The sequence below is a fragment of the Saccopteryx leptura genome, chromosome 6 (genome assembly GCF_036850995.1).
Source record: "Saccopteryx leptura isolate mSacLep1 chromosome 6, mSacLep1_pri_phased_curated, whole genome shotgun sequence".
Classification (NCBI taxonomy): domain Eukaryota; kingdom Metazoa; phylum Chordata; class Mammalia; order Chiroptera; family Emballonuridae; genus Saccopteryx; species Saccopteryx leptura.
The window spans coordinates 145,023,613-145,036,378 of NC_089508.1; the positions used below are offsets into that span (position 1 = coordinate 145,023,613).

General features: G+C 38.6%; 1 protein-coding gene across 4 annotated transcripts in view; it reads left to right on the plus strand.

Annotated features, from left to right (window-relative positions):
- Positions 1 to 9,618, plus strand: part of SLC26A3 (solute carrier family 26 member 3) — a 46,335-nt gene extending 36,717 nt beyond the window's left edge. For all 4 annotated transcript variants that reach the window (XM_066341379.1, XM_066341377.1, XM_066341378.1 and 1 more), the window contains 6 exons: positions 1,200 to 1,295; positions 1,624 to 1,857; positions 3,944 to 3,998; positions 7,021 to 7,163; positions 7,291 to 7,356; positions 9,054 to 9,618. In XM_066341379.1, coding sequence (XP_066197476.1) covers positions 1,200 to 1,295; positions 1,624 to 1,857; positions 3,944 to 3,998; positions 7,021 to 7,163; positions 7,291 to 7,356; positions 9,054 to 9,077 — 618 coding nt within the window. In that variant the 3' untranslated portion in view covers positions 9,078 to 9,618. The remainder of the gene's footprint in view (positions 1 to 1,199; positions 1,296 to 1,623; positions 1,858 to 3,943; positions 3,999 to 7,020; positions 7,164 to 7,290; positions 7,357 to 9,053) is intronic.
- The last annotated feature ends 3,148 nt before the right edge of the window (positions 9,619 to 12,766 follow it).

Sequence of the window (12,766 nt, forward strand, 5' to 3'; positions counted from 1 at the left end):
GGACATTGGCCACACACATGTTGGGGCTCAGTGGTTAGTGTCTTTGTATCCCCGTTCCCAGAGCAGGTGAAAAACTACCTTAGAAGGGCTCCATCGATATGTTGAAAAATGAGTCTTCAGACAGTGTCTAATATACAGTCATCTTTCATTAAATTCTGCTGTTGAAGTAAAAAGACAAGATTTGGGGCTACTGGTTTTTAATAGATATTATCCTACAGATTTTCTTGAGGAACCAACTTCAGAAACAGCAAGAGTACTTAATATTTGACTATCATTGAAGAGATTCAGAATAACAAACAAATTTTGTAATATAAATGAAATTAATAAATATAATATAAATGAATATTTAACACAAAATAACAACTTAGTGTCCCCGGTGGCCTGGAGAGAAGGTGACAAAGAAGCAATCTTTAAGGTTAAGAAACACAAGCTTGACACTTCCTTCGGAACCTGCATTCTGGGCAACTCTGTCCCTTGCATAGTGCTTCTGCCTTAACCCTGATTATTAGTAGTAGTAGTTTGCTATGCATCAAATATTTCTCTACCCAATTTTTTTATAATAATGGATCATATTGTGTGTGTGTGTGTGTGTGTGTGTGTGTATGGCTTTATATACTGTCCTTTTCACTTAAGCTAGTATCTTTCAATCTAATTACATTTTTTTTGTCAAGGATTTTTTTTTATTACTTAATATAATTCTCCTTAGCTGTTACTCTGGAGCTACATATTGCCACATAAAAACACCTTTCTCTTGGAAAAGGGGAAAATGAAGGTTATCCTCAGATCTAATACTAAAATTATAAAATAAAATATATTATAATAGATATCATAAAATATACATTATAATAAAATAAAATTACATAGGAGCAGAATACTAATTAGATGCCACCAATATTCAATAAATGAAATAAAATCCCTTAAGGACTCACAAACAGGTTCAAATTAGAGTTTAGGCCCTTTTGTGGATAATTTGTGGATAAATCCTGGATGGTACAGAGGTTTATAAGTGTCGATAACTGCGTAAACCATAGGTCTGGCACAATGCTCTCACTGATGTTGTTTGAACCACTTACACTTTATTCCAAATATCTCTATTATGTGTCTCAATCCCTCAGCCTCTCCCCTTAAAGTTATTAGAATTATGCTATATAATTATCAAAATATCCAGTACACTGTAACACAGCAGTGACCTTTTTCAGGTTGGCTTTAGTCCACTTCGAATTCTACGCAAGCGCAACAAAGCTGTGAAGAAAATCCGAAAACTGCAGAAGGAAGGCCTGCTGCAAGTGACGCCAGTGAGTTTCCTGACCACGTTCTGTGCGTTAGAGCTAAGGCTTAGTTAAATGCAGGTCAAGATGTTGGTTCTATTCTTTTATATAAAATGCCAGATAAATAAGGTATTTTATGTGTCAATTAGTGTGGTATTTTAAAGTGGTATCTTTGGGGGTCTTCTTAAAATTTTATTCTCTTGAAACAATTTTTTTTCTCCAAAGAAAAAAATTTACAATCTTATTTGCTTGACCCAACTTTGAATCTGTGCTTCAGAAAATCACTGGTCATCTTCGGCCTACAGATGTATTTCTTGGTCAGGATGATCATGCATGTTACTGTCCTCTCTTGCAGAAAGGATTTATATGCACCATTGCTGGCTTGAAAGATTTCGATGAGGAGCTGGACAACAATCAGATAGAAGAACTGGATCAGCCCATCAATACTGCAGACCTACCCTTCCAGATAGACTGGAATGCTGATCTTCCTCTCAATATCACGGTCCCGAAAATTGAACTGCATAGTCTCATTCTTGATTTTTCAGCAGTGTCATTTCTTGATGTTTCTTCAATGAGGGGTCTCAAAACGGTAACTTTTTTTCTTAATGGAAACAATCAATCGGTGACAAAAGGTGAAAATTGTATTTGTGGAAGGATACTCCTTTAGACCATATACCCTTAAGTAGAAGTACATTTTAATCTCAGCATACTTCATGGAAAAAGTGGGAGAGCAAGTGGACATTTTCAGTGAACTCTTTAAAAGTGCATGTCCCATGAGACTGGCAGTCAGTTTTGAAGGCAATCAAACCTACATTCTAATGTATGTTGAACCTGCTAGTAGACAACTGCTCACACTCCTTTGAAATTCCAATCCTATGGCACCCTCATAGCCTTATGGACATTGAATCTAAATTGTCCTAAAAGACGAGAAGATTTAAAAAGTTCTTGGGAGAAAGTGAAATAGGGGCTTTTATTATAAACTGATGAAATTTCATTTGGCTAAATAACAGTCTGTTTCCCAAAAAAAAAGGAGCTATGTGAAAGAATAAATGTCACAATGTCACATATCACTTAAAAGCAGGACTGAAACAATCAGGTTTCAGGTTGCAGTCTGTTTTCTTTCCACAGTTTTGTCTGCATTTCTAAAATAAATTATTTTCTAATAAAATTTCAGAAATAGATAAAAAGAAAATTTAAGAAATTCCACACTTTCCTTTTTTGCTTAGTTTTTCACATAAATCTGCCTACATAAGAACTGAACTAAGATAAGAGCTATTAAGTGTGGGTCAACTGGACACAAAATTAGAAAATAGGATCAACTTCAGTTTATTCTAACTCTTTAAAAAGAATCTTAGGCCCTGGCCTGTTAGCTCAGTCAGTTGAGTGTCATCCCAAAACGACAAGGTTGTGGATTTGTTCCCCGGTCATGGCACACACGGCAAGCAACCAAAAAATGTATGACCTAGTAGAACAACAAATGCTTCCCTTCTCCCTCCCCTCTCTCTCCCTTCCTCTTCTATCTCTCTAAAAATCAACAAAACATTAAGCCCTGATCTGATGATTCAGTTGGTTGGAGTGTCGTCCTAGAACGCGATTGCCAGTTTGATTCCCCGATCAGGGCACACACAGGAGCAGCTCGATGTTCCTGTCGCTCTCTCTCCCTTCCTCTCTCAAAAAAATATAATAGTAATAAAAATAAGTAAATAAATAAATAAACATGTGAAAAAAATAATCCTTATTTTTTTAATTTATTCATTTTATAGAGAGGAGAGGAAGAGGAAGAGAGAGAAAAGGTAGGGGAGGAGCAGGAAGCATCAACTCCCATATGTGCCTTGACTGGGCAAGCCCAGGGTTTTGAATCAGTGGTCTCAGCATTCCAGGTTGACGCTTTATGCACTGCGCCACCACAGGTCAAGCTAAAAAGAGAATCAGAACATCACATAATACTCAAGACTGCTTGCTTTTTCTTTCCTTGCTTTATTTTTGTGTTTGTGTCATCTTTAAAGGAAAAAATACACACATAATAATTTACTTTTTATTCTAGTAGGATAGCGCAAAGGACAGGGACTCTTTAAGTGTTGTGTGTTGTGTTTCTCTAAAGCTCTAATTTTTAGCTCAATGTCTCATATATCAACAATATAAACTCCTTTTCTCATCTTACATGACCTTAATGATATCACTACTGGTATTTGCTCTTAGCCTAGAGACCAAGAAGTTGGATAAAGATTTGTTGATAGTAGACACATCCAATCACTGTGGACAGGAATAATGAACAGCTTCTGGGTCCTAGGGTTCTCTTATGTTTATGTATATACAAAGCTCTAGTCAAGATCATCTCATAGAAAAAACCTTTTAAAATTAGGGAGTGACATCAGCATCCTGGCATACTGAAAAGACTCCTTTGTTTTTCCCTAAATTTAAAATTAAATCAGAGTTTAGGCAGAACATTTTTCCCTTTTAACTTTTTCATCAGGAGAGTTCTTTCATTTGGATTTATTTCTTTCTGTCACAAAGTCTTGTTTTTAACTTTAGTGTCTTTGTACCATTATCTCTTTTCAAAATATAACAGGTTCTGAAATCAATATGTGATCCATTAGGTATAATTAAGACAGTTTTCTTCACATTTCTGACAAGTGAAACTGTTTCACAAGAAGGGTCTACTTTCTTTTTGACAGATTTTACAAGAATTTATCAGGATCAAAGTAGATGTGTATATCGTTGGAACTGATGGTAAGTTGTTTTATTTTTATATTCTGACAATCCCTTCAGGTTTATTGCCAACTCTCAATCTAGAGAGTCTCTCCAAGAACAGCTGGTTTTTATGATCACCAAGAAGGGAATCTAATTTGTAGTTGAGCCTATAGAAGTCCCTCTGGAAATAGTTTCTTTATATTTTAGTTGTGTCGATTAAATTAAATTAACCTTACAATTTGAATCCTAGTTTAATAGGCAGTAAAAAGTGAATATGTAACCATTTTCTACTCTAACCTTCCTGGAAAGTAGGCTTGTTTTGTCTTCCTGGCCTCCTTTGTTCTTCAGCCCATGCTAACCTGGTTTCTGCTTCACCTCTCTGATGATGTCATCAGTAATGTCCGGATTGCCTCCATCCCAGCCTCATTTTCATCAAGCTGTAACATTTGGCCCTTTCTTTAGTATTTGTCTTTGAAAGTCTCTCCACGGCTTCTGCAAGGCCATCATGATTCACTCCGCCACTCTCACAGCTCCTTGGGGTCTGACGTGGTCCTCTCCCACTCTGTCCGTCTTTCCCAGGCTTCACCCTTAAACCTTAATCCTGTGGACTCTTTCTAGTCAGTCTGCTACATGCTTATGACTTTTGTTAATGATTTCCCAGCCCTTTTTTGAGCTGCAGATCCATGTATTCAATTGTCTGGGTGTCTCCCAGGCACCTCAGAATCACATGTTCAAAACTAAACATATCATTCTCCCCCCAGAAACTATCCTTCTCCTTTCCAATCTCAGTCATGCCATCACCACACACCCAGTTGCCCAAAGTAGAAACCCTGGAGCCATCTTTAATATCTCCTTCTCCCCTTCCTTCTACATTCAATGAGTCACCTGTAGACATTGCCTCCTGACTCAGTCTCTTCCTCTCCACTTTCCAAACCTTAATCCAGACCTTTATCATTTCTCATCTAGGCCCTGGGGAAGAAGTTTCTAACTAGTGTCCTTGTCTCTAGAATGACTTCCAATCCCACTTTCTGACTAGACAACTCCTTCAAAAGTTTATCTCTCAGCAACTGTGAGGACTTCCTTGCTTCCTCAGGCAGAGCACCATGGCCTTCGGACTTTTTGCACCTGTAGGACACACACATCACATTATTCTGCAGCTCTATGCTATCTCACTAGGTGACTTTCTCTCCCAGGGAAGGTTCTAGGTGCTAGAACACAGCTGCAAATAAGACAAGCCCCTGCCCTCGTGAATCCTACAGTCTAGAGGAAAAGCTAGATAATAAGTAAACGAAAACATATTTCAGGTAGTAAGTTCAGTGAAGGACGATGCTGGTTGAGAGACAGAGCAACAAGGATGGTGCTATTTTAGACAGGTAGGCAAGTATGACCGCCAGTGTGACATTTGCACAGGGCCTGGACTGAGTGAGGGAGTCAGCCCTGACAGGGTCCTGGGGGTACAGGTCCTGAGGAGGTGTGAAAGTGGCATCTCTAATTTTCCCTTTCTACTGGCTCCTGTCCCTAAAATCTAGATTCAAGGCTTCCTTCCACTTAAAAATATCCTCTTGATCTCAGTAGCCCTATAATCTGGTAAACAATTTTAGTCCTCCATCATCCCACATCTTTTTCAAAGTCCCTCTTCCTGCTGCCTCTGCTGCCTGGCATCCCTCTCAGTTCTCAACAAAAACTGTCACCTTCTTCCCCCCACGTGCCACCCACCTTCGTCCTGGGTTCTGGAGACTGAAGCCCCTCTCTCGCCTTCCTTCAGTCACTGCTCGGTCCTGTCAGTGTTGAAAGCTTGCCTGTGAACAGACTTTTCCACTTCCATGTTTTCATACTCTCTCTTCCTCCATTTTTCTCCAAATCTTAGTCACTTTTAAATGGTATCTGCTTGGTCAAGTTTTCCCAGACACCCACCAGGAGAAAACAATCTTTACCTTACATCCTCTGAGCGGTCATAGCACATAATCTGTACCTCTCTTATTGATCCAGCAAAATGATGAGTATGCGCTAGTCATCAATTTAAGAACTAAGAAAACACTGATGATAAAGATCAGATTGCTTCCCACCTTTCTTATTCTACACTTCTCCTTTCATTACTATAGGTATACATAAATGGTCTTTATCCTGAGGGCAAGATTCATGCATAATTTATCTTCTGACCCCTCATATTACCCAGCCAGGGCTTTGAGGTAATATTTTTTGAGTGATCTGTGCAAACAAGTGCCGCACCTACAAGAAAGAGATTCCTCCAAGGTGGCTGGAGATGGAATGTGGGGTGGCCAGCAGCTTCGGGAAATGGACTACAGAAGTAACTGGCAAATAGTAGGTCTGGCGATCCAGAATGACAGTGGAGCACTGCTTTGTGAGCATGTGTCCTATTCTGGCAGAATCCCAGTTTTTGCGAATAAGCCACATGTGATGTGCCAATCATTAACTGGGGCAAGTAACTCACTAGGCTTTCAAGAACTGCTGAAAATTTTTTTCATTTATACCTTTTCCTTCAGACATTTTACCCTAGGGCATTAAATATATACTTTTATTTATTTATTTATTTACTTTTTACAGAGACAGAGAGTGAGTCAGAGAGAGGGATAGACAGAGACAGACAAACAGGAACAGAGAGAGATGAGAAGCATCAATCATTAGTTTTTCATTGCGCATTGCAACACCCCAGTTGTTCATTGATTGCTCTCTCATATGTGCCTTGACCGTGGGCCTTCAGCAGACCAACCAAGGTTGCTGGAGCCAGCGATCTTGGGTTCAAGCTGGTGGGCTTTTGCTTAAACCAGATGAGCCAGCGCTCAAGCTGGCAACCTCAGGGTCTCGAACCTGGGTCCTCTGCATCCCAGTCCGACGCTCTATCCACTGCACCACCGCCTGGTCAGGCAATATATATACTTTTATTAGAAAGATATCCTTTAGTTTCAGAAGACTGTGCTGACAGTATCCTTTGCAGACCCCAAACACAGCCAAACACTGATGAAATATACATTTGCAAATGAAAATTAAATCCCCGGCCTCAAGTACTTCCTCCTAACTATTCTTTCTTTTCTCTCTTCAGATGATTTCATTGAGAAGCTTGTACGGTGTGAATTTTTTGATGATGAAGTCAAGGACTCAATATTTTTCTTAACAATCCATGATGCTGTCTTGCATATTTTGATGAAAAAAGATTATAGTACTGCAAAGTTTAATTCCAGTCAGGTAGTAGCTTTATTATAACATTCACATTTGTATAACCAAATATCTTTGCTTCTTAAATTTCCCTTTATTTTCCAATATTTAAAAATATTGTTCCTAATCCATTATTCTATTATGATTATTTTTTCAGGGAACAGGAATAAAGTTGGATTGTACCACAAATACATATGGAGGATTACATAATTGGGAATGTAAGGTAAGATGAGTCTCCAGCGGTAGACATCACAACACAATCAAGCATGGGAGCACTGAGGCCTGCTCCACGTGCTGCAGAGAGTCCAGCACTATTCGAGCCCCTGGGCCTCGTGCTGAGAAAACTGAAGCAACACCAATCTCACACAGGCTTTGGGAGAAACGACTCAAACCAGGACAGGATGAAAAACAGGGATTCTAGATCTCAACTAATGCAATATTGAGCATACACAAAGAAAACTTTTATATCTTCAAAGTACTTACAACCAACATCTTTTTTTGGTCTTGTAATGATCCATGAGGTAGGAAAGTATTGCTCTTTTTATTTATAGACAAATTAGTCATGGAGCTGAGACACTAACACATACCTCCTGCCTCCCAGGTACATGGGAAGGCCCTCGCACAATGTCTACCTACTCCAGCAAAGCAAGTTAAGTTTCTTCCTTTCCTGACTAGGAAAAAACTGCCAAGTTATCATTTAACTGGACAGTCCCATTCCATTCTAGAACATTTATTTTTAGAATATTCAGTCCTCTAAGAGAATATCTATAGTTTGGGAAAAGCAGAACCACAAGACAGGTATCTGCTGCAGGATAGGTACATGATGGTGCATTATATTTGTTATCTCAATCCTTACAATATTCAAAGAAGATATCTTCAATTCACAAATGAGGAAATTAGGAGGGCTTAGAGAACTTAACCAGTTTGATTAAGGTCACACACAATAGCGACAGCAACAGGATTTGAACCAAGATCGATCAACAGGATTTGATGCCAAGACCTGTGCTCTGTTCCTTTGATGGAAGATCAAAGTAAGGGTCCTGAGAAAGAATCTAATGATGGCCTTCAAGCATGGGAGGTGGCTGGTGGTATTTCTCTTATTTGAAGAAAGGTCTAAGAGAAATAGCAAATGGAATTTAGATTAGAAATAAAGAAGAAATGGTAAGAGTTACATTAAATAAAAAAAGGTTGGATAAAGAGCTAGTCCAGAAAGTCAGACAGGTGTGAAATGAGCAGAGAGCTGAGAATGAATGAGCAGTGTTTATTTCCCAAGGTGGGGTTTCCAAGAAACCCAAATTTAGCACCTGCCTAAACCCCCATGCAGACAGCCTTCCCAAGAACCCTCTGCCTAAGAGCTGGATTCAGAATCATCACCAAGTTTTAGAAGATAAAGTATAAGAACAGAATTTAAACCTGATGCCTGATTAAAGCTTTAGAACCAACTAATAGAATGTAGTCAGCACCATTTTATACTCGTTTCTCCATATGACACATTTAACCCCCACTCCTTGCACTACTGAGAGGAAGACAGATGAGCAGTCATGGGTGAGCCACCAGAGTGGCTTATGTGACAACCGAGTGTGCCTGATGGACACGCACAGCCCCTTGGAGCTTGGGTGCCACATGGAACAAATGTGAATGAATACACTGCTATGTGAAATGACATTGTTACTTTAAGTTAAATTAGGCCTTCAAAATATATTTATTTTACAACCTGGTGTCACATGGTTTTATGTTAAACAAGTAGCAATGAAAGGTATTTGACTATTAAAGTTCAAGACAAAAATTTGTTGATGACTATGGCAAATTCTAGCTCCTAGTTTTAATCAGATTGATGATATTTTAAATGCAAGATATGATTGTTGAAAGGGATAGAATTTAACACATTTTTTAAAACAAGAACTTTCTATCTTCTTCCAGGTACCAATTGAAACGAAATTCTAATCAAAATTAAATTTAGAGGGATACTCATTTGACTGTCACAGAAACTTATTGTTAACTTCAAATATTATATGAAGAATGTTTTTATTTGACAGAATTATGTTTCAAACTTTAGAACAATGTTGTTCTAGCTTGGTATATTTTTCACATATGTAGTATAAAATTATGTAAATACTCTTAATGTTATAGCTTGTAGACTTATCAAAGGAAGAAAAATTTTTGTTTATATGTATTTTTGTAGCACTGACAGATTTCTACCCAAGTCACTAATTTCATGCATGTTTTACAGTCTACTTACACTACTGCTTTGAATCTTGTAATTTATACTACTCATACTACAATAATATAGCTCCATTTAAAAAAAAATCAGTTTGTACAGTAGATGTGTCTCTTTTTTTGTTAAATTTCTTCTTTGTTTTTTGAAACATGCTTGCTGCCCGTCCCTTTTATCATGATCCAGCTGGTAGCTTGCTTGCTACATGAGAATCTTCTAAACCTTCAGCAATGAGACTTCTTTGTCCAGACTTCATGAGTATCACTACAGCTTTTTTTTTTTTTTTTTTTTTAGTTGTTTTTTTTTACAGGGACAGAGATAGAGTCAAAGAGAGGGACAGATAGGGACAGACAGACAGGAACGGAGAGAGACGAGAAGCACCAATCATCGGTTTCTCATTGTGACACCTTAGTTGTTCATTGATTGCTTTCTCATATGTGCCTTGACCGCGGGCCTTCAGCAGACCAAGCGACCCCCTGCTCGAGCCAGTGACCTTGGGTCCATGCTATTGAACTTTTTGCTCAAGCCAGATGAGCCCGCGCTCAAGCTGGCAACCCCCGGGTCTCGAACCTTGGTCCTTCGCATTCCAGTCCAACGCTCTATCCACTGCGCCACCGCCTGGTCAGGCTCACTACAGCTTTTTACAGCATCCGTTCTCCTATCCAGATTTAGACACAATCTTTTCATAACTAGCTTTAGAAGCAAATCCTTATTTTTTTCCCGCCTTTTACTATGAAAATTCTGTAAACTAAGAGAGGATAAAAACTGAAAAGGCAAGAAGGTAAAAAGTAAGGCGATAATTTGATATGTAGCCAATTCTTCTTGGTCTTCCTGGGAGAAGAGACAAGATAGCAGGAGGAGGTCTGCGTCTTCATTGCTGGTGATTATTGTAACTCACAGGCAGAATGGCAGCTCTAAGGCTCAGCTGACTGGTGGGTGAGATTCAGCACACATCTCTTTTTCACTGGCACCATTCATGGTGCAAATTGTATTTCTGTAATAATTAAAAATAAACATCAGCACTAACAGAAAAAAGATTCAGTGCCCTCTGTTCAAATCAAACCACTTTGTCAATGGGAGCTATTTCCCGGTTGTTCTAGACCTCATCTCTAAATGTTTATTCTCAAACTATCCTTCCACCCTTTATCAGTGTCTTTTTTTTTTTTTTAATTTTTTTTAAATGGTTTTTTTTATTTTTTTATTTATTTGCAGGGACAGAGAGAGAGAGTCAGAGAGAGGGATAGATAGGGACAGACAGACAGGAATGGAGAGAGATGAGAAGCATCGATCATCAGTTTTTCGTTGCGACACCTTAGTTGTTCATTGATTGCTTTCTCATATGTGCCTTGACCGCGGGCCTTCAGCAGACCGAGTAACCCCTTGCTTGAGCCAGCAACCTTGGGTCTAAGCTGGTGAGCATTTTTTATTTGCTCAAGCCAGATGAGCCCGCGCTCAAGCTGGCGACCTCGGGGTCTCGAACCTGGGTCCTCGGCATCCCAGTCCAACGCTCTATCCACTGCGCCACCGCCTGGTCAGGCCCCTTTATCAGTGTCTTTACTGAGTGCGCTTGTCTGTTGGACTTTTAAACCAATTACAGAAAGGTGAGACAAAGGTTTATTTACATAGCTACTCTTATTAAAAACCAGAGCATCAACCTTCTTTATAGCAACATTTCTTAAATTGTTTGCATCCTGAAAACCTTAGAGAGCCTCATGCATCCTGCGGTCTTTAGGAAAGAAGATACACATACACATACACATTTATAGATGATGCCCTGTGAGTCTTGTTAAGAGTGCTTTCTTTATAGAAAGCAGGAATAGAAATAAAAAACATGAGCCTATTTAATTAATCATTTGGCTTGGGAGTAAGAGGGGCCAAAGCCTTGTATAGGATTATCATTGACGCCTGCACCTTCCCAAGCAAAGGTGCCCTCTATTCCTATTGCCAAACAAAATATTATAGAGCTGGAACAAGCACTCCAGTTATCATGCTCCCGGCACAGTCCACTCAACCCTCACATCTTAGAGGTTCCCTTACCCTCACCCTTAAATGTTTTGCCTCCAAGGCCTCCGAGATGAACTTGCGTTGGGTAACGGGAACACACGGGACTGGGCCTCCACTGCCTGGCTCAGAGCAAGTACTAGAAATTGACTAGCACAAAAACCTGATCCCTGGTTTAGGAAGAGTCCAAGAGAGCGTGTTGGAAGATGAAAATAAAACAAATTAACCTGAGCCAGATGGCAGGGACAGAACAACTTGTGAAACAAAGAAAGTTTGAAGCAAATATATGTTGAGCAGTTTATCTTTAAAATTGATTTCTATAAATAGTTTCATTGCAAATTTATCTACATTTTAAGCATATCTGCTGAACATATGAATATAAAAAATAACTAGTGAATTAAAGTGGAAAATAACACTTTACAAAAATAAAATAATTTTCTAATAATTATTTAAACATTTGATATCTTGTTTAAACACAGTAACTTACCAGTTAGAAATGTAAATTAAATGTTTTAAATGCAAGCTTGACTACACTGTGTAAACAAGAACGGAGAAACAAAGCAATTCATTCGCTTTGGACCATCTACACCCGGATGTTCGTGTGTCAAACCCATCCGCTCCTCTCCTCCCAGAATCGGCTCCACCAGCACCTCTTCCACCTCAGTCAGTGCTGGTTCCGTCCTTCCAGTTGCTCAGGCTGAAAAATCAGTTGGGAAATTCTATTGATCCTACCTTTAAAGTACACCTGGAATCAATTCGTTTGATTCTCAACCTATCGTTCATAAGATGGGTACAATATTTATCCTCACTTTTTATAAAAGCAAAATAAATCAAGCCGCAAAGAGGATAAGCAATTAGACTGTTATACGGTTGATGTATCAGAGCCAGAATAAAGTTGGGACGGTTCCTCCCCAGAGCCCAGGCTCCTAACCGTTGAGAAATACTGTCTCCCAAAAGAAATTAAAATCTGTCTAAAACTGATCTAGTAAACGGCAGGACTAAAGTCAGGAACAATATAGGTGCATTTTACAGATTTGTTCCAAAGTCACTAACTTAGAATTGTACAAGTATATGTACCTAGAAAAGCTATTAGAAAATATATTATATTCAGGATTATGTAAATAAACAATATTTTCTCTCTTTATAGTTGTGTGTATGTGTGTTTTAGTGATATGTCTTTTAAAATACATTTTTTTCATGTCACTATACTTTAAAAAAGATTAGAAGAACTTTTTGAGGAAATTGAGGGATGACGACCACAAACAATTCCCAGACAAGTTAGAACATAAACTCCTAAAGAGCAGGGACTGCTTCTATCAACTCATCATCGTATATCCATGTCTAACATATATAAAGTTAGTGTTTAATTTAAATACAGAAAATTTACATTTTACATATTTTTTTTATATATTTGTCT